This window comes from Vespula vulgaris, unplaced genomic scaffold (genome assembly GCF_905475345.1).
Source record: "Vespula vulgaris unplaced genomic scaffold, iyVesVulg1.1, whole genome shotgun sequence".
Classification (NCBI taxonomy): Eukaryota; Metazoa; Arthropoda; class Insecta; order Hymenoptera; family Vespidae; genus Vespula; species Vespula vulgaris.
The window spans coordinates 209,823-235,108 of NW_026114519.1; the positions used below are offsets into that span (position 1 = coordinate 209,823).

General features: G+C 28.7%; 6 protein-coding genes across 8 annotated transcripts in view; all 6 read left to right on the forward strand.

Annotated features, from left to right (window-relative positions):
- LOC127072498 (RISC-loading complex subunit tarbp2-like) overlaps positions 1–25,286 on the forward strand; it is a 78,707-nt gene that overhangs the window by 37,284 nt on the left and 16,137 nt on the right. The window contains exon 1 of one of the 2 annotated variants that reach the window (XM_051012933.1): positions 22,168–22,291. The exons of the other annotated variant lie outside the window; for it this stretch is intronic. The gene's annotated coding sequence lies outside the window, so the exon portion shown is untranslated. Of the gene's footprint in view, positions 1–22,167; positions 22,292–25,286 lie in introns of those variants that run through there. 2 annotated transcript variants of the gene reach the window in all.
- On the forward strand, positions 708–3,540 carry LOC127072504 (RISC-loading complex subunit tarbp2-like). The gene is made up of 2 exons (XM_051012940.1): positions 708–1,283; positions 1,481–3,540. Exons 1-2 carry the CDS (start codon positions 939–941, stop codon positions 2,261–2,263), a joined length of 1,128 nt encoding a protein of 375 aa, XP_050868897.1. The 5' UTR covers positions 708–938; the 3' UTR covers positions 2,264–3,540.
- Positions 2,270–4,975, forward strand: LOC127072491 (carnitine O-palmitoyltransferase 2, mitochondrial-like). Its single transcript, XM_051012925.1, has 5 exons — positions 2,270–2,325; positions 2,438–2,665; positions 3,452–3,581; positions 4,559–4,696; positions 4,778–4,975. The coding sequence occupies exons 1-5, from the start codon at positions 2,270–2,272 to the stop codon at positions 4,973–4,975; spliced, it is 750 nt and encodes a 249-aa protein (XP_050868882.1).
- Positions 6,335–18,571, forward strand: LOC127072511 (RISC-loading complex subunit tarbp2-like). Of its 2 annotated transcripts, none has more exons than XM_051012948.1 (2): positions 6,335–6,679; positions 17,718–18,571. In XM_051012948.1, exons 1-2 carry the CDS (start codon positions 6,335–6,337, stop codon positions 18,498–18,500), a joined length of 1,128 nt encoding a protein of 375 aa, XP_050868905.1. In that variant the 3' UTR covers positions 18,501–18,571. The 2 variants fall into 2 exon arrangements, with proteins under 2 accessions (XP_050868905.1, XP_050868904.1); XM_051012947.1 differs by lacking the exon at positions 6,335–6,679 and adding an exon at positions 14,624–17,518.
- LOC127072497 (RISC-loading complex subunit tarbp2-like) lies at positions 11,727–14,367 on the forward strand. The gene is made up of 2 exons (XM_051012930.1): positions 11,727–12,080; positions 12,284–14,367. Exons 1-2 carry the CDS (start codon positions 11,727–11,729, stop codon positions 13,064–13,066), a joined length of 1,137 nt encoding a protein of 378 aa, XP_050868887.1. The 3' UTR covers positions 13,067–14,367.
- On the forward strand, positions 22,570–25,171 carry LOC127072505 (RISC-loading complex subunit tarbp2-like). Its single transcript, XM_051012941.1, has 2 exons — positions 22,570–22,914; positions 23,112–25,171. Exons 1-2 carry the CDS (start codon positions 22,570–22,572, stop codon positions 23,892–23,894), a joined length of 1,128 nt encoding a protein of 375 aa, XP_050868898.1. The 3' UTR covers positions 23,895–25,171.

Sequence of the window (25,286 nt, forward strand, 5' to 3'; positions counted from 1 at the left end):
GTACAATGAAAATTTTTGACTGCGTACATATTTGTATACTCTCCTCTGTTCAACCGATCGAATTTTAAAAATAATTTAGCATGTAATTATATAACGTATTACAAGCAGAAATATTATCAATTCGAATAAAGAAAGCTTTCGTGTATATAATATTTCAAGAAAATTGACCTAAATATACCCATAATTCCACGTATTTTCTAAGTTCAATAGTAATTGTATTTCCACCATCTTGCTGAATTTCTCCTTCCATGTATGCCTTTTAAAGGGACTTATTACGTCAGCACATTTTACTCATATATACGCTAGTATTTAAAGACAAACGAAAATAACCAACAATCAGTGGACGACAATAAGTGAGGAAAAAAATGAAATGGAAAATATTTAGCGAGTAACATCGAGAAGTCTTGTTCTTTTGTCCCATGATGTTGAATCTTGTCCTATGTAATGCGGTATATAATATATATATATGTATATATGTTTATATATGTATATATATTATATATGTGTATGTATATATATATATATATATATATGTATATATATATATGCTTACACACACGCACACATATATATATACATATGCACTTAATTTTTTATTAATATTATGTTTTCATGTAATATAAAATAATAATAATAATATTTCACTTCATATGTATATAGGTACATGAAAAATCGATTGAGCAATGCGCAGTAGACAGATCTGCTGGTAACTTTTTTCCCAGGTAGACCATACCTATGGCCCTTTGTTAGAAGTGATCAGCACAACGCCCAACGTACAATACTTGTCAGTCATCTTCTCTTGTTAAGGGCGTGTACTGCATCGTATAGGAAAAAAAATTTTAAGTTCTCATTAGTTCTTAAAAACGTTAAAACGTTCAAGAAAAAGTTACATTTCTCAATTTCGATATCATCTCATTCAATTATTTTTATTCAGTAAAATGGGTAAAACAGCAATAATGATTTTACAAGAGTTAGGAATGAAAGAGGGCTTCTTACCAGTTTACACATTGCTTCGTTCACAAACTGGTAAGCAAATAAATATATTTACTTTTAAAGTACAATATAAAGAGTTCTCAGCAATTGGACAAGCTCTGAATAAAAAAGATGCGAAGCAGAAAGCAGCTCAGAATATGTTAATATTGTTGGAAGACCCAAATGACATTTCTAAGACAAAACCACTATCATCTTCAAACGACATTTATCCTGATACTTCATCAGTACCAGCTTTGCTAGATTCAACATTAATGGATGAAGACCTTAGAAATTATGTTGGATCTTTACAAGTATGACTCATTTAAATTATTATTTTTTCTCTATTTAATTCTGTGAATATATATACATATATATATATATATATAAAAATACATATCTAATAGAATATATATACTTTCATCATCATTCTCTTTAGAGTTTACTATATATTTTTTGTAAATACTTTTTGTCTATAACATGATCGTAAGAAAGTTTTCTGGTTTTTTAGCAATACTGTTTAGAAAATAAATTAATGCAGGCAGAGTATCAAACTACTAATATAACTGGCCCAGCACACGAAAAAGTGTTTACTATGTCCTGTACAGTAGGGTCAATAACTGAAGAAGCAACAGGAACTAGAAAAAAGCAAGTCAAACAAAGTGTAGCAAAAAAGATACTAGAACGTCTCACGAATACTAATGATCCGTCAGTTGCAAACAAAGATGAATGCGGATCTTCTAATCCTTTTAAAGACTGTGACGATTTGTCTGGAATAGACAAAGATGTTCTTAACGAGTTAAGTTTAAAAGTAGATAATTGTAAACTTAACGAAACCGAATCTCAAGCGAATAAGAAGAAAAAATTTCTAGATCCAAATATCAAGAGTTACCTAGGACCAATACTTCCAAAGGATGTTATTGAATTACAAAATCGTCATTTGTTATTTAAACAGTACGTTTACAATACTGTTTGTAATGGTAGCGAGGAAAAATTAATTGAAATATTTAATACTGTCAAAGGCTTTAAGAGAAGTTTTATGGATATAGAGAAATATGACATCGTAAGAGTAACTTCTCTGGAACAGGAGATTTTAGTATATATTGAAGAGAAAATGAAATTATCCATGGAAAAAAAGATTATACATAGCAGGAATCCATTGCTAAAGATAACTGCTTTTAAAATAAGTAATCCTCTAGATATAGTTCAATTTGGAGCACATAACAGTTCGTTGGTTGCAGGAGCAATAGCTCTAGTTAATATTCTTGACACGATTATAATATACTTGGAGTAAATATGAATGTCTAATTTTTTACAGTTGTTCTTACAATTTTACGTTACGACATTTACTTTTTGGTATTATAATTTATATATGTTGATATCACAATTTATACAATCGTAATTGTGTTTGTAATTGTGATAATAATCGTGACAATAATCGTGACAATAATCCTGATCGTGATCGTAGTTGTAGTCGTAGTCGTAGTCGTAGTCGTAGTCGCAATCAGAATCTTTATCTTAATATTAATCTTAATCTTAATCTTAATCTTAATCGTTGTCAGAATCTGAATCAGAATCGTGGTCGTTATCGTGATCGTAGTCGTAGTCGTAGTCTTGATCGTGATCGTGTTGTGATCGTAGTCATAGTCGTAGTCGTAATCATGATTGATGTCGTAATCGTTGTTGTAATTGCAACGTAATCGTAATAGTAATCAAATGTAATGGTAACCCTAAAAAAGATTTTATACCTTGAGGCTTTACATAATCTATGAAATTATAATCGTATAAGTATATTTTATAAACTTTTAAAATCCATTAAAGTGAATTTAAGACTTGAAATATTTATTATAAAAGAAAATAAAAAATAAATGATCAATATAAAATGTTAGACTGTAAGCGTACAAATATATTTTATGTCTCGATATTTGATATAAAATGTAAAATTTTAATCGTATAAATATATTTTATTACCTTGACTTTGTTATATGTAAACTAAGAAACTGTAAATGTATAAATATAGTACAAAATCTTGACGTTTTACAAGAACCGAAATTGTAACAACAAAAGGCAAATAAAAATGGCTGTAAAAGTACTTGTCATCGTGTTACGTGTATAAAGAAAATTCCCTATTCGAAACATGTTATTTTTGGTTTGAAAAGTTATTAGGCGGGAATATATGAATTTACCCGTATTTCAGTCAATGCTTTTCTTCTAATTTCTGCATTATTCTCTGCATTATTATTTATTTGTTTATTAAAAAATTACTTATTTATTACATTAAAAAATTAATTATTTATTTTATTAAAAAGTTATGAATGAAAGTTTGAAGATATACGTCTTAATCGCTGCCAATTTATTGTCAATTGATTTGAAATATACAGGAAGGGACGCTATTCATGAAAATCGTTCAAACGCGATAATTTCCGCTTTATTTATAACCTATAAATAAGTGTTAAAGGAATTGTGAAATAATGCTGTTCAGTATAAGACAACTACACTTGAGAGTGATTTGTAATAGAAAAATTTTGGATACATTTATTGCTAAACCTACAACAAATCTACAAAGAAAATGTAAGTATACTAGATGGGAACATCGTAAACCAATTGCAATAGTGAATAAAAATGAGTTGTTGATGATCAAAGAGTTGTGACTGATACAAAGATATTACAGAGAAAACGACAGAGTATCATGGTCAGAAAAATTAAATCACAAAAAAAAGTTTCTCCAAATGAAGAAACTCTTTTAGATAAGGAAAGTGATAAGATCAATAATAAAAACGGATGGAGCAATCGTATCATCAAACTCAAAGAAAATGATAGTATTACTAGGTCAGTATACAATATACAATATCATAATATCTTAATAATAAAATGATATACAAATATATCTTTTTTCTAGGTCTTTAATGATAAATGTAAAGTCTCGTAAGAAACGAAAGAAGAACGATCAGATTCTTCTAGAGGGCTATAGACTAGTCAAACATGGGACAGAAGTTGGAGTAAAACCCAAAGCTATTTTTCTTTTTCCAGATCATCTGACATTATTTATTTAACTTTGTACGAAGATGTTAAATTATTTCAGATTCCATATAAAACAATACAATTGTGGAGTAATTTAGCAACTTCTCCTGGAATTATAGGTAGGTTTATATTACTATCTAATTAAGTGTCATACATGTAATGTCATATAATTACTACACGCACATTAACTATGCGTAAAATTATATTTATTATGTGCAAAATTACACAACAAGCAAAAGAATAATTATGATTTTCTTTTCACCTAATCATTATGGAAGCGCTGGATTAAGAAGATTTAAAAATGCAAGGACAGAATGTATCAGATGGACTAGCACCGAATCTGTGTCATTTGCAAAAGCCATGAGTAAAGATGGATGTACGGATGAAAAACAATGAAAAGAGATGATGTTTACAGCCATAAACGAACAAAACGACTGCAACCGAGGTCATTATTAGATATCAGATGAATATATCGATTAGTGAAAGATTATTTCAAACTACTCGATGCTTTAATGAAGTCTTCTATTAACAAATTATTTAAAGATATAAAATTTATTTTTCTGCTCAGCCTTCATTTGGACAAGGTGTCGATAGGCACTTATTTGGTTTAAAAATGATAGCTTCTATCGAATCAATGTGTCTTCCAGAATTGTATAAGGATGTTGCATATATTAAAAGTACATACTATGATTTAACAACGAGTCAAGTAAGAAATAAACATAGTTATTCCGAATAAACATGTTTACAATTGTGGATACAAGTTTTGATGTAATTCTCTAATCAACAGGTACCTCATAAAACATCGTCATTTATGTGTTACGGTCCGGTTGTACCAGAAGGTTACGGTTGTTGTTATAATCCTCGAGAGAACGATATTCTCTTTCGTTGCTCTCCCTTCAAATCCAGTACAAAAGCAGACGCAACACAATTTGCCAACACTTTAAAAGAAACTTTGTGTCGGATGAGAAACTTATGTAATGTTTGATTATATTGATATACTATGTAATAGTATAAATATATAATTATTTCATTTGTTAACTTGGATAGATTATCCATACGCTATATTGTTTTCATAATTTATATTTAAACAATAAAATTCTCAATTTCTAAGCATAATATAAAAAATATTTAATATCTATTTGAATTTTTTTCTTTGGGGGAAAAAAAAAGGAGGAATCGTCGAAAAAAAAAGGAAGCAATGTTCCCAGCGCGATTTATCAAAGTGACCTCTCATCTTTGTATAATTTTTTTTTTATTTTTGATAACATACAATATAAAATATTACAAAATTAACTAAGTTGTGATGAAAATATATATATTCTATTATTGTTGTCTACCCGTAATATTCCACATGATATTGTACTTCTTATGGTTGTGTTTATACAATAATTGATATAAATAAAAATAATCTATACCGTACAATGAAAATTTTTGACTGCGTACATATTTGTATACTCTCCTCTGTTCAACCGATCGAATTTTAAAAATAATTTAGCATGTAATTATATAACGTATTACAAGCAGAAATATTATCAATTCGAATAAAGAAAGCTTTCGTGTATATAATATTTCAAGAAAATTGACCTAAATATACCCATAATTCCACGTATTTTCTAAGTTCAATAGTAATTGTATTTCCACCATCTTGCTGAATTTCTCCTTCCATGTATGCCTTTTAAAGGGACTTATTACGTCAGCACATTTTACTCATATATACGCTAGTATTTAAAGACAAACGAAAATAACCAACAATCAGTGGACGACAATAAGTGAGAAAAAAAATGAAATGGAAAATATTTAGCGAGTAACATCGAGAAGTCTTGTTCTTTTGTCCCATGATGTTGAATCTTGTCCTATGTAATGCGGTATATAATATATATACATGTATATATGTTTATATATGTATATATATTATATATGTGTATATATATATATATATGTATATATATATATGCTTACACACACGCACACATATATATATACATATGCACTTAATTTTTTATTAATATTATGTTTTCATGTAATATAAAATAATAATAATAATATTTCACTTCATATGTATATAGGTACATGAAAAATCGATTGAGCAATGCGCAGTAGACAGATCTGCTGGTAACTTTTTTCCCAGGTAGACCATACCTATGGCCCTTTGTTAGAAGTGATCAGCACAACGCCCAACGTACAATACTTGTCAGTCATCTTCTCTTGTTAAGGGCGTGTACTGCATCGTATAGGAAAAAAAATTTTAAGTTCTCATTAGTTCTTAAAAACGTTAAAACGTTCAAGAAAAAGTTACATTTCTCAATTTCGATATCATCTCATTCAATTATTTTTATTCAGTAAAATGGGTAAAACAGCAATAATGATTTTACAAGAGTTAGGAATGAAAGAGGGCTTCTTACCAGTTTACACATTGCTTCGTTCACAAACTGGTAAGCAAATAAATATATTTACTTTTAAAGTACAATATAAAGAGTTCTCAGCAATTGGACAAGCTCTGAATAAAAAAGATGCGAAGCAGAAAGCAGCTCAGAATATGTTAATATTGTTGGAAGACCCAAATGACATTTCTAAGACAAAACCACTATCATCTTCAAACGACATTTATCCTGATACTTCATCAGTACCAGCTTTGCTAGATTCAACATTAATGGATGAAGACCTTAGAAATTATGTTGGATCTTTACAAGTATGACTCATTTAAATTATTATTTTTTCTCTATTTAATTCTGTGAATATATATACATATATATATATATATATAAAAATACATATCTAATAGAATATATATACTTTCATCATCATTCTCTTTAGAGTTTACTATATATTTTTTGTAAATACTTTTTGTCTATAACATGATCGTAAGAAAGTTTTCTGGTTTTTTAGCAATACTGTTTAGAAAATAAATTAATGCAGGCAGAGTATCAAACTACTAATATAACTGGCCCAGCACACGAAAAAGTGTTTACTATGTCCTGTACAGTAGGGTCAATAACTGAAGAAGCAACAGGAACTAGAAAAAAGCAAGTCAAACAAAGTGTAGCAAAAAAGATACTAGAACGTCTCACGAATACTAATGATCCGTCAGTTGCAAACAAAGATGAATGCGGATCTTCTAATCCTTTTAAAGACTGTGACGATTTGTCTGGAATAGACAAAGATGTTCTTAACGAGTTAAGTTTAAAAGTAGATAATTGTAAACTTAACGAAACCGAATCTCAAGCGAATAAGAAGAAAAAATTTCTAGATCCAAATATCAAGAGTTACCTAGGACCAATACTTCCAAAGGATGTTATTGAATTACAAAATCGTCATTTGTTATTCAAACAGTACGTTTACAATACTGTTTGTAATGGTAGCGAGGAAAAATTAATTGAAATATTTAATACTGTCAAAGGCTTTAAGAGAAGTTTTATGGATATAGAGAAATATGACATCGTAAGAGTAACTTCTCTGGAACAGGAGATTTTAGTATATATTGAAGAGAAAATGAAATTATCCATGGAAAAAAAGATTATACATAGCAGGAATCCATTGCTAAAGATAACTGCTTTTAAAATAAGTAATCCTCTAGATATAGTTCAATTTGGAGCACATAACAGTTCGTTGGTTGCAGGAGCAATAGCTCTAGTTAATATTCTTGACACGATTATAATATACTTGGAGTAAATATGAATGTCTAATTTTTTACAGTTGTTCTTACAATTTTACGTTATGACATTTACTTTTTGGTATTATAATTTATATATGTTGATATCACAATTTATACAATCGTAATTGTGTTTGTAATTGTGATAATAATCGTGACAATAATCGTGACAATAATCCTGATCGTGATCGTAGTTGTAGTCGTAGTCGTAGTCGTAGTCGTAGTCGCAATCAGAATCTTTATCTTAATATTAATCTTAATCTTAATCTTAATCTTAATCGTTGTCAGAATCTGAATCAGAATCGTGGTCGTTATCGTGATCGTAGTCGTAGTCGTAGTCTTGATCGTGATCGTGTTGTGATCGTAGTCATAGTCGTAGTCGTAATCATGATTGATGTCGTAATCGTTGTTGTAATTGCAACGTAATCGTAATAGTAATCAAATGTAATGGTAACCCTAAAAAAGATTTTATACCTTGAGGCTTTACATAATCTATGAAATTATAATCGTATAAGTATATTTTATAAACTTTTAAAATCCATTAAAGTGAATTTAAGACTTGAAATATTTATTATAAAAGAAAATAAAAAATAAATGATCAATATAAAATGTTAGACTGTAAGCGTACAAATATATTTTATGTCTCGATATTTGATATAAAATGTAAAATTTTAATCGTATAAATATATTTTATTACCTTGACTTTGTTATATGTAAACTAAGAAACTGTAAATGTATAAATATAGTACAAAATCTTGACGTTTTACAAGAACCGAAATTGTAACAACAAAAGGCAAATAAAAATGGCTGTAAAAGTACTTGTCATCGTGTTACGTGTATAAAGAAAATTCCCTATTCGAAACATGTTATTTTTGGTTTGAAAAGTTATTAGGCGGGAATATCTGAATTTACCCGTATTTCAGTCAATGCTTTTCTTCTAATTTCTGCATTATTCTCTGCATTATTATTTATTTGTTTATTAAAAAATTACTTATTTATTACATTAAAAAATTAATTATTTATTTTATTAAAAAGTTATGAATGAAAGTTTGAAGATATACGTCTTAATCGCTGCCAATTTATTGTCAATTGATTTGAAATATACAGGAAGGGACGCTATTCATGAAAATCGTTCAAACGCGATAATTTCCGCTTTATTTATAACCTATAAATAAGTGTTAAAGGAATTGTGAAATAATGCTGTTCAGTATAAGACAACTACACTTGAGAGTGATTTGTAATAGAAAAATTTTGGATACATTTATTGCTAAACCTACAACAAATCTACAAAGAAAATGTAAGTATACTAGATGGGAACATCGTAAACCAATTGCAATAGTGAATAAAAATGAGTTGTTGATGATCAAAGAGTTGTGACTGATACAAAGATATTACAGAGAAAACGACAGAGTATCATGGTCAGAAAAATTAAATCACAAAAAAAAGTTTCTCCAAATGAAGAAACTCTTTTAGATAAGGAAAGTGATAAGATCAATAATAAAAACGGATGGAGCAATCGTATCATCAAACTCAAAGAAAATGATAGTATTACTAGGTCAGTATACAATATACAATATCATAATATCTTAATAATAAAATGATATACAAATATATCTTTTTTCTAGGTCTTTAATGATAAATGTAAAGTCTCGTAAGAAACGAAAGAAGAACGATCAGATTCTTCTAGAGGGCTATAGACTAGTCAAACATGGGACAGAAGTTGGAGTAAAACCCAAAGCTATTTTTCTTTTTCCAGATCATCTGACATTATTTATTTAACTTTGTACGAAGATGTTAAATTATTTCAGATTCCATATAAAACAATACAATTGTGGAGTAATTTAGCAACTTCTCCTGGAATTATAGGTAGGTTTATATTACTATCTAATTAAGTGTCATACATGTAATGTCATATAATTACTACACGCACATTAACTATGCGTAAAATTATATTTATTATGTGCAAAATTACACAACAAGCAAAAGAATAATTATGATTTACTTTTCACCTAATCATTATGGAAGCGCTGGATTAAGAAGATTTAAAAATGCAAGGACAGAATGTATCAGATGGACTAGCACCGAATCTGTGTCATTTGCAAAAGCCATGAGTAAAGATGGATGTACGGATGAAAAACAATGAAAAGAGATGATGTTTACAGCCATAAACGAACAAAACGACTGCAACCGAGGTCATTATTAGATATCAGATGAATATATCGATTAGTGAAAGATTATTTCAAACTACTCGATGCTTTAATGAAGTCTTCTATTAACAAATTATTTAAAGATATAAAATTTATTTTTCTGCTCAGCCTTCATTTGGACAAGGTGTCGATAGGCACTTATTTGGTTTAAAAATGATAGCTTCTATCGAATCAATGTGTCTTCCAGAATTGTATAAGGATGTTGCATATATTAAAAGTACATACTATGATTTAACAACGAGTCAAGTAAGAAATAAACATAGTTATTCCGAATAAACATGTTTACAATTGTGGATACAAGTTTTGATGTAATTCTCTAATCAACAGGTACCTCATAAAACATCGTCATTTATGTGTTACGGTCCGGTTGTACCAGAAGGTTACGGTTGTTGTTATAATCCTCGAGAGAACGATATTCTCTTTCGTTGCTCTCCCTTCAAATCCAGTACAAAAGCAGACGCAACACAATTTGCCAACACTTTAAAAGAAACTTTGTGTCGGATGAGAAACTTATGTAATGTTTGATTATATTGATATACTATGTAATAGTATAAATATATAATTATTTCATTTGTTAACTTGGATAGATTATCCATACGCTATATTGTTTTCATAATTTATATTTAAACAATAAAATTCTCAATTTCTAAGCATAATATAAAAAATATTTAATATCTATTTGAATTTTTTTCTTTGGGGGAAAAAAAAAGGAGGAATCGTCGAAAAAAAAAGGAAGCAATGTTCCCAGCGCGATTTATCAAAGTGACCTCTCATCTTTGTATAATTTTTTTTTTATTTTTGATAACATACAATATAAAATATTACAAAATTAACTAAGTTGTGATGAAAATATATATATTCTATTATTGTTGTCTACCCGTAATATTCCACATGATATTGTACTTCTTATGGTTGTGTTTATACAATAATTGATATAAATAAAAATAATCTATACCGTACAATGAAAATTTTTGACTGCGTACATATTTGTATACTCTCCTCTGTTCAACCGATCGAATTTTAAAAATAATTTAGCATGTAATTATATAACGTATTACAAGCAGAAATATTATCAATTCGAATAAAGAAAGCTTTCGTGTATATAATATTTCAAGAAAATTGACCTAAATATACCCATAATTCCACGTATTTTCTAAGTTCAATAGTAATTGTATTTCCACCATCTTGCTGAATTTCTCCTTCCATGTATGCCTTTTAAAGGGACTTATTACGTCAGCACATTTTACTCATATATACGCTAGTATTTAAAGACAAACGAAAATAACCAACAATCAGTGGACGACAATAAGTGAGGAAAAAAATGAAATGGAAAATATTTAGCGAGTAACATCGAGAAGTCTTGTTCTTTTGTCCCATGATGTTGAATCTTGTCCTATGTAATGCGGTATATAATATATATATATGTATATATGTTTATATATGTATATATATTATATATGTGTATGTATATATATATATATATATATATGCTTACACACACGCACACATATATATACATATGCACTTAATTTTTTATTAATATTATTTTCATGTAATATAAAATAATAATAATAATATTTCACTTCGTATGTATATAGGTATATGAAAAATCGATTGAGCTATGCGCAGTAGACAGATCTGCTGATTGGTAACTCTTTCCTGAGGTAGACCGTATCTATGGCCATTAGTAAAAGGTGATTAGCACAATACCCAACGTACAATACTTGTCAGTCATCTTCTCTTGTTGAGGGCGTGTACTGCATCGTATAAGAAAAAAATTTTAAGTTCCTATTAGTTATTAAAAACGTTAAAACGTTCAAGAAAAAGTTACATTTCTCAATTTCGATAGCACCTCATTCAATTATTTTTATTCAGTAAAGATGGTTAAAACGGCAATAATGATTTTACAAGAGTTAGGAGTGAAAGAGGGCTTCTTACCAGTTTACACATTGCTTCGTTCAGAAACTGGTAAGCACATAAATATATTTACTTATGAAGTAAAATATAAAGATTTCTCAGCAACTGGACAAGCTTTGAGTAAAAAAGATGCGAAGCAGAAAGCAGCTCAGAATATGTTAACATTATTGGAAGACCCAAATGATATTTCCAAGACGAGACCACTATCATCATCAAACGACATTTATCCTGATGCTTCCCCTTCAACATCAGGACAAGCTTTGCTAGATTCAACATTAATGCATGAAGACCTTAAAAATTATGTTGGATCTTTGCAAGTATGACTCCTTTGAGTTATTATTTTTTCTTTATTTAATTTCGTGAATATATATATATATATATATATATATATATATATAAAAGTACATATATAATAGAATATATATACTTTCATCATCATTCTCTTTACAGTTTACTATATATTTTTTGTAAATACTTTTTGTCTATAACATGATCATAAGAAAGTTTTCTGGTTTTTTAGGAATACTGTGTAGAAAATAAATTAACGCAGGCAGAGTATCAAATTACTGATATAACTGGCCTAGCACACGAACAAGTGTTTACCATGTCCTGTACAGTAGGGTCAATAACTGAAGAAGCAACGGGAACTACAAAAAAGCAAGTCAAACAAAGAGTAGCAAAAAAGATATTAGAACGTCTCACAAATACTAATGATCCGTCAGTTGCAAACAAAGATGAATGCGGATCTTATAATCCTTTTGAAGACTGTGACAAGTTGTCTGACATAGACAATGATGTTCTTGACAAGTTAAGTTTAAAAATAGATAATTGTAAACTAAACGAAACCAAATCTCAAGCAAATAAGAAAAAAAAATATCTAGATGCAAAGGTCAAGAGTTACCTAGGACGAATATTTCAAAATGAAGTTATTGATTTCGAAAATTATCATTCGTTCTTCAAACAGTACGTTTACAATACTGTTTGCAATGGTAGCGAGGAAAAATTCATGGAAATATTTAATACTGTCAAGAGCTTTAAGACGAATTTTACAGATATAGAGAAATGTGACATCGTAACTTTAACTTCTCTGGAACAGGAGATTTTAACATATATTCAAGAGAAAATGAAATTATCCATAGAAAGAAAGATTATTGGTTCCAATGATCCATCGCTACAGTTAACTGTTTTTAGAATAAATGCTCCTATACCTATAACTCAAATTGGAGCACATAAAGATTCTATGGTTTCAGGAGCAATAGCTCTAGCTAATATTCTTGACACGATTATAACATTCTTGGAGTAAATGTAAATGTCCAATTTCTTACAGTTGTTCTTACAATTTTACGTTCTGACATTTACTTTTTGATATTATAATTTATATATGTCGATATCACAATTTATACAATCGTAATTGTGTTCGCAATTGTGATAATAATCGTGACAATAATCGTGATCGTGATCGTAGTCGTAGTCGTAATCGGGATCTTAATCTTATTCGGAATCTTAATCTTAACCTTAATCTTAATCGGAATCGTAGTCGTGATCGTGATTGTAGTTGTAGTCGTAGTCGTAATCCGATTCTTAATCTTAATCTTAATCGGAATCAGAATCGTGGTCGTTATCGTGATCGTAGTCGTAGTCGTAGTCTTGATCGTGATCGTGTTGTGATCGTAGTCATAGTCGTACTAGTAATCATGATTGATGTCGTAATCGTTGTTGTAATTGCAACGTAATCGTAATAGTAATCAAATGTAATGGTAACCCTAAAAAAGATTTTATACCTTGAGGCTTTACATAATCTATGAAATTATAATCGTATAAGTATATTTTATAAACTTTTAAAATCCATTAAAGTGAATTTAAGACTTGAAATATTTATTATAAAAGAAAATAAAAAATAAATGATCAATATAAAATGTTAGACTGTAAGCGTACAAATATATTTTATGTCTCGATATTTGATATAAAATGTAAAATTTTAATCGTATAAATATATTTTATTACCTTGACTTTGTTATATGTAAACTAAGAAACTGTAAATGTATAAATATAGTACAAAATCTTGACGTTTTACAAGAACCGAAATTGTAACAACAAAAGGCAAATAAAAATGGCTGTAAAAGTACTTGTCATCGTGTTACGTGTATAAAGAAAATTCCCTATTCGAAACATGTTATTTTTGGTTTGAAAAGTTATTAGGCGGGAATATATGAATTTACCCGTATTTCAGTCAATGCTTTTCTTCTAATTTCTGCATTATTCTCTGCATTATTATTTATTTGTTTATTAAAAAATTACTTATTTATTACATTAAAAAATTAATTATTTATTTTATTAAAAAGTTATGAATGAAAGTTTGAAGATATACGTCTTAATCGCTGCCAATTTATTGTCAATTGATTTGAAATATACAGGAAGGGACGCTATTCATGAAAATCGTTCAAACGCGATAATTTCCGCTTTATTTATAACCTATAAATAAGTGTTAAAGGAATTGTGAAATAATGCTGTTCAGTATAAGACAACTACACTTGAGAGTGATTTGTAATAGAAAAATTTTGGATACATTTATTGCTAAACCTACAACAAATCTACAAAGAAAATGTAAGTATACTAGATGGGAACATCGTAAACCAATTGCAATAGTGAATAAAAATGAGTTGTTGATGATCAAAGAGTTGTGACTGATACAAAGATATTACAGAGAAAACGACAGAGTATCATGGTCAGAAAAATTAAATCACAAAAAAAAGTTTCTCCAAATGAAGAAACTCTTTTAGATAAGGAAAGTGATAAGATCAATAATAAAAACGGATGGAGCAATCGTATCATCAAACTCAAAGAAAATGATAGTATTACTAGGTCAGTATACAATATACAATATCATAATATCTTAATAATAAAATGATATACAAATATATCTTTTTTCTAGGTCTTTAATGATAAATGTAAAGTCTCGTAAGAAACGAAAGAAGAACGATCAGATTCTTCTAGAGGGCTATAGACTAGTCAAACATGGGACAGAAGTTGGAGTAAAACCCAAAGCTATTTTTCTTTTTCCAGATCATCTGACATTATTTATTTAACTTTGTACGAAGATGTTAAATTATTTCAGATTCCATATAAAACAATACAATTGTGGAGTAATTTAGCAACTTCTCCTGGAATTATAGGTAGGTTTATATTACTATCTAATTAAGTGTCATACATGTAATGTCATATAATTACTACACGCACATTAACTATGCGTAAAATTATATTTATTATGTGCAAAATTACACAACAAGCAAAAGAATAATTATGATTTTCTTTTCACCTAATCATTATGGAAGCGCTGGATTAAGAAGATTTAAAAATGCAAGGACAGAATGTATCAGATGGACTAGCACCGAATCTGTGTCATTTGCAAAAGCCATGAGTAAAGATGGATGTACGGATGAAAAACAATGAAAAGAGATGATGTTTACAGCCATAAACGAACAAAACGACTGCAACCGAGGTCATTATTAGATATCAGATGAATATATCGATTAGTGAAAGATTATTTCAAACTACTCGATGCTTTAATGAAGTCTTCTATTAACAAATTATTTAAAGATATAAAATTTATTTTTCTGCTCAGCCTTCATTTGGACAAGGTGTCGATAGGCACTTATTTGGTTTAAAAATGATAGCTTCTATCGAATCAATGTGTCTTCCAGAATTGTATAAGGATGTTGCATATATTAAAAGTACATACTATGATTTAACAACGAGTCAAGTAAGAAATAAACATAGTTATTCCGAATAAACATGTTTACAATTGTGGATACAAGTTTTGATGTAATTCTCTAATCAACAGGTACCTCATAAAACATCGTCATTTATGTGTTACGGTCCGGTTGTACCAGAAGGTTACGGTTGTTGTTATAATCCTCGAGAGAACGATATTCTCTTTCGTTGCTCTCCCTTCAAATCCAGTACAAAAGCAGACGCAACACAATTTGCCAACACTTTAAAAGAAACTTTGTGTCGGATGAGAAACTTATGTAATGTTTGATTATATTGATATACTATGTAATAGTATAAATATATAATTATTTCATTTGTTAACTTGGATAGATTATCCATACGCTATATTGTTTTCATAATTTATATTTAAACAATAAAATTCTCAATTTCTAAGCATAATATAAAAAATATTTAATATCTATTTGAATTTTTTTCTTTGGGGGAAAAAAAAAGGAGGAATCGTCGAAAAAAAAAGGAAGCAATGTTCCCAGCGCGATTTATCAAAGTGACCTCTCATCTTTGTATAATTTTTTTTTTATTTTTGATAACATACAATATAAAATATTACAAAATTAACTAAGTTGTGATGAAAATATATATATTCTATTATTGTTGTCTACCCGTAATATTCCACATGATATTGTACTTCTTATGGTTGTGTTTATACAATAATTGATATAAATAAAAATAATCTATACCGTACAATGAAAATTTTTGACTGCGTACATATTTGTATACTCTCCTCTGTTCAACCGATCGAATTTTAAAAATAATTTAGCATGTAATTATATAACGTATTACAAGCAGAAATATTATCAATTCGAATAAAGAAAGCTTTCGTGTATATAATATTTCAAGAAAATTGACCTAAATATACCCATAATTCCACGTATTTTCTAAGTTCAATAGTAATTGTATTTCCACCATCTTGCTGAATTTCTCCTTCCATGTATGCCTTTTAAAGGGACTTATTACGTCAGCACATTTTACTCATATATACGCTAGTATTTAAAGACAAACGAAAATAACCAACAATCAGTGGACGACAATAAGTGAGGAAAAAAATGAAATGGAAAATATTTAGCGAGTAACATCGAGAAGTCTTGTTCTTTTGTCCCATGATGTTGAATCTTGTCCTATGTAATGCGGTATATAATATATATACATGTATATATGTTTATATATGTATATATATTATATATGCGTATGTATATATATATATATATATATATATATGTATATATATATGCTTACACACACGCACACATATATATATACATATGCACTTAATTTTTTATTAATATTATGTTTTCATGTAATATAAAATAATAATAATAATATTTCACTTCATATGTATATAGGTACATGAAAAATCGATTGAGCAATGCGCAGTAGAGAGATCTGCTGGTAACTTTTTTCCCAGGTAGACCATACCTATGGCCCTTTGTTAGAAGTGATCAGCACAACGCCCAACGTACAATACTTGTCAGTCATCTTCTCTTGTTAAGGGCGTGTACTGCATCGTATAGGAAAAAAAATTTTAAGTTCTCATTAGTTCTTAAAAACGTTAAAACGTTCAAGAAAAAGTTACATTTCTCAATTTCGATATCATCTCATTCAATTATTTTTATTCAGTAAAATGGGTAAAACAGCAATAATGATTTTACAAGAGTTAGGAATGAAAGAGGGCTTCTTACCAGTTTACACATTGCTTCGTTCACAAACTGGTAAGCAAATAAATATATTTACTTTTAAAGTACAATATAAAGAGTTCTCAGCAATTGGACAAGCTCTGAATAAAAAAGATGCGAAGCAGAAAGCAGCTCAGAATATGTTAATATTGTTGGAAGACCCAAATGACATTTCTAAGACAAAACCACTATCATCTTCAAACGACATTTATCCTGATACTTCATCAGTACCAGCTTTGCTAGATTCAACATTAATGGATGAAGACCTTAGAAATTATGTTGGATCTTTACAAGTATGACTCATTTAAATTATTATTTTTTCTCTATTTAATTCTGTGAATATATATACATATATATATATATATATATAAAAATACATATCTAATAGAATATATATACTTTCATCATCATTCTCTTTAGAGTTTACTATATATTTTTTGTAAATACTTTTTGTCTATAACATGATCGTAAGAAAGTTTTCTGGTTTTTTAGCAATACTGTTTAGAAAATAAATTAATGCAGGCAGAGTATCAAACTACTAATATAACTGGCCCAGCACACGAAAAAGTGTTTACTATGTCCTGTACAGTAGGGTCAATAACTGAAGAAGCAACAGGAACTAGAAAAAAGCAAGTCAAACAAAGTGTAGCAAAAAAGATACTAGAACGTCTCACGAATACTAATGATCCGTCAGTTGCAAACAAAGATGAATGCGGATCTTCTAATCCTTTTAAAGACTGTGACGATTTGTCTGGAATAGACAAAGATGTTCTTAACGAGTTAAGTTTAAAAGTAGATAATTGTAAACTTAACGAAACCGAATCTCAAGCGAATAAGAAGAAAAAATTTCTAGATCCAAATATCAAGAGTTACCTAGGACCAATACTTCCAAAGGATGTTATTGAATTACAAAATCGTCATTTGTTATTCAAACAGTACGTTTACAATACTGTTTGTAATGGTAGCGAGGAAAAATTAATTGAAATATTTAATACTGTCAAAGGCTTTAAGAGAAGTTTTATGGATATAGAGAAATATGACATCGTAAGAGTAACTTCTCTGGAACAGGAGATTTTAGTATATATTGAAGAGAAAATGAAATTATCCATGGAAAAAAAGATTATACATAGCAGGAATCCATTGCTAAAGATAACTGCTTTTAAAATAAGTAATCCTCTAGATATAGTTCAATTTGGAGCACATAACAGTTCGTTGGTTGCAGGAGCAATAGCTCTAGTTAATATTCTTGACACGATTATAATATACTTGGAGTAAATATGAATGTCTAATTTTTTACAGTTGTTCTTACAATTTTACGTTATGACATTTACTTTTTGGTATTATAATTTACAATCGTAATTGTGTTCGCAATTGTGATAATAATCGTGACAATAATCGTGATCGTGATCGTAGTCGTAGTCGTAATCGGGATCTTAATCTTATTCGGAATCTTAATCTTAACCTTAATCTTAATCGGAATCGTAGTCGTGATCGTGATTGTAGTTGTAGTCGTAGTCGTAATCCGATTCTTAATCTTAATCTTAATCGGAATCAGAATCGTGGTCGTTATCGTGATCGTAGTCGTAGTCGTAGTCTTGATCGTGATCGTGTTGTGATCGTAGTCATAGTCGTACTAGTAATCATGATTGATGTCGTAATCGTTGTTGTAATTGCAACGTAATCGTAATAGTAATCAAATGTAATGGTAACCCTAAAAAAGATTTTATACCTTGAGGCTTTACATAATCTATGAAATTATAATCGTATAAGTATATTTTATAAACTTTTAAAATCCATTAAAGTGAATTTAAGACTTGAAATATTTATTATAAAAGAAAATAAAAAATAAATGATCAATATAAAATGTTAGACTGTAAGCGTACAAATATATTTTATGTCTCGATATTTGATATAAAATGTAAAATTTTAATCGTATAAATATATTTTATTACCTTGACTTTGTTATATGTAAACTAAGAAACTGTAAATGTATAAATATAGTACAAAATCTTGACGTTTTACAAGAACCGAAATTGTAACAACAAAAGGCAAATAAAAATGGCTGTAAAAGTACTTGTCATCGTGTTACGTGTATAAAGAAAATTCCCTATTCGAAACATGTTATTTTTGGTTTGAAAAGTTATTAGGCGGGAATATATGAATTTACCCGTATTTCAGTCAATGCTTTTCTTCTAATTTCTGCATTATTCTCTGCATTATTATTTATTTGTTTATTAAAAAATTACTTATTTATTACATTAAAAAATTAATTATTTATTTTATTAAAAAGTTATGAATGAAAGTTTGAAGATATACGTCTTAATCGCTGCCAATTTATTGTCAATTGATTTGAAATATACAGGAAGGGACGCTATTCATGAAAATCGTTCAAACGCGATAATTTCCGCTTTATTTATAACCTATAAATAAGTGTTAAAGGAATTGTGAAATAATGCTGTTCAGTATAAGACAACTACACTTGAGAGTGATTTGTAATAGAAAAATTTTGGATACATTTATTGCTAAACCTACAACAAATCTACAAAGAAAATGTAAGTATACTAGATGGGAACATCGTAAACCAATTGCAATAGTGAATAAAAATGAGTTGTTGATGATCAAAGAGTTGTGACTGATACAAAGATATTACAGAGAAAACGACAGAGTATCATGGTCAGAAAAATTAAATCACAAAAAAAAGTTTCTCCAAATGAAGAAACTCTTTTAGATAAGGAAAGTGATAAGATCAATAATAAAAACGGATGGAGCAATCGTATCATCAAACTCAAAGAAAATGATAGTATTACTAGGTCAGTATACAATATACAATATCATAATATCTTAATAATAAAATGATATACAAATATATCTTTTTTCTAGGTCTTTAATGATAAATGTAAAGTCTCGTAAGAAACGAAAGAAGAACGATCAGATTCTTCTAGAGGGCTATAGACTAGTCAAACATGGGACAGAAGTTGGAGTAAAACCCAAAGCTATTTTTCTTTTCCCAGATCATCTGACATTATTTATTTAACTTTGTACGAAGATGTTAAATTATTTCAGATTCCATATAAAACAATACAATTGTGGAGTAATTTAGCAACTTCTCCTGGAATTATAGGTAGGTTTATATTACTATCTAATTAAGTGTCATACATGTAATGTCATATAATTACTACACGCACATTAACTATGCGTAAAATTATATTTATTATGTGCAAAATTACACAACAAGCAAAAGAATAATTATGATTTTCTTTTCACCTAATCATTATGGAAGCGCTGGATTAAGAAGATTTAAAAATGCAAGGACAGAATGTATCAGATGGACTAGCACCGAATCTGTGTCATTTGCAAAAGCCATGAGTAAAGATGGATGTACGGATGAAAAACAATGAAAAGAGATGATGTTTACAGCCATAAACGAACAAAACGACTGCAACCGAGGTCATTATTAGATATCAGATGAATATATCGATTAGTGAAAGATTATTTCAAACTACTCGATGCTTTAATGAAGTCTTCTATTAACAAATTATTTAAAGATATAAAATTTATTTTTCTGCTCAGCCTTCATTTGGACAAGGTGTCGATAGGCACTTATTTGGTTTAAAAATGATAGCTTCTATCGAATCAATGTGTCTTCCAGAATTGTATAAGGATGTTGCATATATTAAAAGTACATACTATGATTTAACAACGAGTCAAGTAAGAAATAAACATAGTTATTCCGAATAAACATGTTTACAATTGTGGATACAAGTTTTGATGTAATTCTCTAATCAACAGGTACCTCATAAAACATCGTCATTTATGTGTTACGGTCCGGTTGTACCAGAAGGTTACGGTTGTTGTTATAATCCTCGAGAGAACGATATTCTCTTTCGTTGCTCTCCCTTCAAATCCAGTACAAAAGCAGACGCAACACAATTTGCCAACACTTTAAAAGAAACTTTGTGTCGGATGAGAAACTTATGTAATGTTTGATTATATTGATATACTATGTAATAGTATAAATATATAATTATTTCATTTGTTAACTTGGATAGATTATCCATACGCTATATTGTTTTCATAATTTATATTTAAACAATAAAATTCTCAATTTCTAAGCATAATATAAAAAATATTTAATATCTATTTGAATTTTTTTCTTTGGGGGAAAAAAAAAGGAGGAATCGTCGAAAAAAAAAGGAAGCAATGTTCCCAGCGCGATTTATCAAAGTGACCTCTCATCTTTGTATAATTTTTTTTTTATTTTTGATAACATACAATATAAAATATTACAAAATTAACTAAGTTGTGATGAAAATATATATATTCTATTATTGTTGTCTACCCGTAATATTCCACATGATATTGTACTTCTTATGGTTGTGTTTATACAATAATTGATATAAATAAAAATAATCTATACCGTACAATGAAAATTTTTGACTGCGTACATATTTGTATACTCTCCTCTGTTCAACCGATCGAATTTTAAAAATAATTTAGCATGTAATTATATAACGTATTACAAGCAGAAATATTATCAATTCGAATAAAGAAAGCTTTCGTGTATATAATATTTCAAGAAAATTGACCTAAATATACCCATAATTCCACGTATTTTCTAAGTTCAATAGTAATTGTATTTCCACCATCTTGCTGAATTTCTCCTTCCATGTATGCCTTTTAAAGGGACTTATTACGTCAGCACATTTTACTCATATATACGCTAGTATTTAAAGACAAACGAAAATAACCAACAATCAGTGGACGACAATAAGTGAGAAAAAAAATGAAATGGAAAATATTTAGCGAGTAACATCGAGAAGTCTTGTTCTTTTGTCCCATGATGTTGAATCTTGTCCTATGTAATGCGGTATATAATATATATACATGTATATATGTTTATATATGTATATATATTATATATGTGTATATATATATATATGTATATATATATATGCTTACACACACGCACACATATATATATACATATGCACTTAATTTTTTATTAATATTATGTTTTCATGTAATATAAAATAATAATAATAATATTTCACTTCATATGTATATAGGTACATGAAAAATCGATTGAGCAATGCGCAGTAGACAGATCTGCTGGTAACTTTTTTCCCAGGTAGACCATACCTATGGCCCTTTGTTAGAAGTGATCAGCACAACGCCCAACGTACAATACTTGTCAGTCATCTTCTCTTGTTAAGGGCGTGTACTGCATCGTATAGGAAAAAAAATTTTAAGTTCTCATTAGTTCTTAAAAACGTTAAAACGTTCAAGAAAAAGTTACATTTCTCAATTTCGATATCATCTCATTCAATTATTTTTATTCAGTAAAATGGGTAAAACAGCAATAATGATTTTACAAGAGTTAGGAATGAAAGAGGGCTTCTTACCAGTTTACACATTGCTTCGTTCACAAACTGGTAAGCAAATAAATATATTTACTTTTAAAGTACAATATAAAGAGTTCTCAGCAATTGGACAAGCTCTGAATAAAAAAGATGCGAAGCAGAAAGCAGCTCAGAATATGTTAATATTGTTGGAAGACCCAAATGACATTTCTAAGACAAAACCACTATCATCTTCAAACGACATTTATCCTGATACTTCATCAGTACCAGCTTTGCTAGATTCAACATTAATGGATGAAGACCTTAGAAATTATGTTGGATCTTTACAAGTATGACTCATTTAAATTATTATTTTTTCTCTATTTAATTCTGTGAATATATATACATATATATATATATATATAAAAATACATATCTAATAGAATATATATACTTTCATCATCATTCTCTTTAGAGTTTACTATATATTTTTTGTAAATACTTTTTGTCTATAACATGATCGTAAGAAAGTTTTCTGGTTTTTTAGCAATACTGTTTAGAAAATAAATTAATGCAGGCAGAGTATCAAACTACTAATATAACTGGCCCAGCACACGAAAAAGTGTTTACTATGTCCTGTACAGTAGGGTCAATAACTGAAGAAGCAACAGGAACTAGAAAAAAGCAAGTCAAACAAAGTGTAGCAAAAAAGATACTAGAACGTCTCACGAATACTAATGATCCGTCAGTTGCAAACAAAGATGAATGCGGATCTTCTAATCCTTTTAAAGACTGTGACGATTTGTCTGGAATAGACAAAGATGTTCTTAACGAGTTAAGTTTAAAAGTAGATAATTGTAAACTTAACGAAACCGAATCTCAAGCGAATAAGAAGAAAAAATTTCTAGATCCAAATATCAAGAGTTACCTAGGACCAATACTTCCAAAGGATGTTATTGAATTACAAAATCGTCATTTGTTATTTAAACAGTACGTTTACAATACTGTTTGTAATGGTAGCGAGGAAAAATTAATTGAAATATTTAATACTGTCAAAGGCTTTAAGAGAAGTTTTATGGATATAGAGAAATATGACATCGTAAGAGTAACTTCTCTGGAACAGGAGATTTTAGTATATATTGAAGAGAAAATGAAATTATCCATGGAAAAAAAGATTATACATAGCAGGAATCCATTGCTAAAGATAACTGCTTTTAAAATAAGTAATCCTCTAGATATAGTTCAATTTGGAGCACATAACAGTTCGTTGGTTGCAGGAGCAATAGCTCTAGTTAATATTCTTGACACGATTATAATATACTTGGAGTAAATATGAATGTCTAATTTTTTACAGTTGTTCTTACAATTTTACGTTATGACATTTACTTTTTGGTATTATAATTTATATATGTTGATATCACAATTTATACAATCGTAATTGTGTTTGTAATTGTGATAATAATCGTGACAATAATCGTGACAATAATCCTGATCGTGATCGTAGTTGTAGTCGTAGTCGTAGTCGTAGTCGTAGTCGCAATCAGAATCTTTATCTTAATATTAATCTTAATCTTAATCTTAATCTTAATCGTTGTCAGAATCTGAATCAGAATCGTGGTCGTTATCGTGATCGTAGTCGTAGTCGTAGTCTTGATCGTGATCGTGTTGTGATCGTAGTCATAGTCGTACTAGTAATCATGATTGATGTCGTAATCGTTGTTGTAATTGCAACGTAATCGTAATAGTAATCAAATGTAATGGTAACCCTAAAAAAGATTTTATACCTTGAGGCTTTACATAATCTATGAAATTATAATCGTATAAGTATATTTTATAAACTTTTAAAATCCATTAAAGTGAATTTAAGACTTGAAATATTTATTATAAAAGAAAATAAAAAATAAATGATCAATATAAAATGTTAGACTGTAAGCGTACAAATATATTTTATGTCTCGATATTTGATATAAAATGTAAAATTTTAATCGTATAAATATATTTTATTACCTTGACTTTGTTATATGTAAACTAAGAAACTGTAAATGTATAAATATAGTACAAAATCTTGACGTTTTACAAGAACCGAAATTGTAACAACAAAAGGCAAATAAAAATGGCTGTAAAAGTACTTGTCATCGTGTTACGTGTATAAAGAAAATTCCCTATTCGAAACATGTTATTTTTGGTTTGAAAAGTTATTAGGCGGGAATATATGAATTTACCCGTATTTCAGTCAATGCTTTTCTTCTAATTTCTGCATTATTCTCTGCATTATTATTTATTTGTTTATTAAAAAATTACTTATTTATTACATTAAAAAATTAATTATTTATTTTATTAAAAAGTTATGAATGAAAGTTTGAAGATATACGTCTTAATCGCTGCCAATTTATTGTCAATTGATTTGAAATATACAGGAAGGGACGCTATTCATGAAAATCGTGCAAACGCGATAATTTCCGCTTTATTTATAACCTATAAATAAGTGTTAAAGGAATTGTGAAATAATGCTGTTCAGTATAAGACAACTACACTTGAGAGTGATTTGTAATAGAAAAATTTTGGATACATTTATTGCTAAACCTACAACAAATCTACAAAGAAAATGTAAGTATACTAGATGGGAACATCGTAAACCAATTGCAATAGTGAATAAAAATGAGTTGTTGATGATCAAAGAGTTGTGACTGATACAAAGATATTACAGAGAAAACGACAGAGT

Coding starts and splice junctions, on each gene's coding strand:
- LOC127072497 (XM_051012930.1), top strand. CDS start 11,727: ATGGTTAAAACGGCAATAATGATTTTACAAGAGTTAGGAGTGAAAGAG. Junction 12,081..12,283: donor ATTATGTTGGATCTTTGCAA/GTATGACTCCTT, acceptor CTGGTTTTTTAG/GAATACTGTGTAGAAAATAA.
- LOC127072504 (XM_051012940.1), top strand. CDS start 939: ATGGGTAAAACAGCAATAATGATTTTACAAGAGTTAGGAATGAAAGAG. Junction 1,284..1,480: donor ATTATGTTGGATCTTTACAA/GTATGACTCATT, acceptor CTGGTTTTTTAG/CAATACTGTTTAGAAAATAA.
- LOC127072505 (XM_051012941.1), top strand. CDS start 22,570: ATGGGTAAAACAGCAATAATGATTTTACAAGAGTTAGGAATGAAAGAG. Junction 22,915..23,111: donor ATTATGTTGGATCTTTACAA/GTATGACTCATT, acceptor CTGGTTTTTTAG/CAATACTGTTTAGAAAATAA.
- LOC127072491 (XM_051012925.1), top strand. CDS start 2,270: ATGTCTAATTTTTTACAGTTGTTCTTACAATTTTACGTTACGACATTT. Junction 2,666..3,451: donor ATCGTTGTTGTAATTGCAAC/GTAATCGTAATA, acceptor AATGCTGTTCAG/TATAAGACAACTACACTTGA. Junction 3,582..4,558: donor ATCGTAAACCAATTGCAATA/GTGAATAAAAAT, acceptor TTTTCTGCTCAG/CCTTCATTTGGACAAGGTGT.
- LOC127072511 (XM_051012948.1), top strand. CDS start 6,335: ATGGGTAAAACAGCAATAATGATTTTACAAGAGTTAGGAATGAAAGAG. Junction 6,680..17,717: donor ATTATGTTGGATCTTTACAA/GTATGACTCATT, acceptor CTGGTTTTTTAG/CAATACTGTTTAGAAAATAA.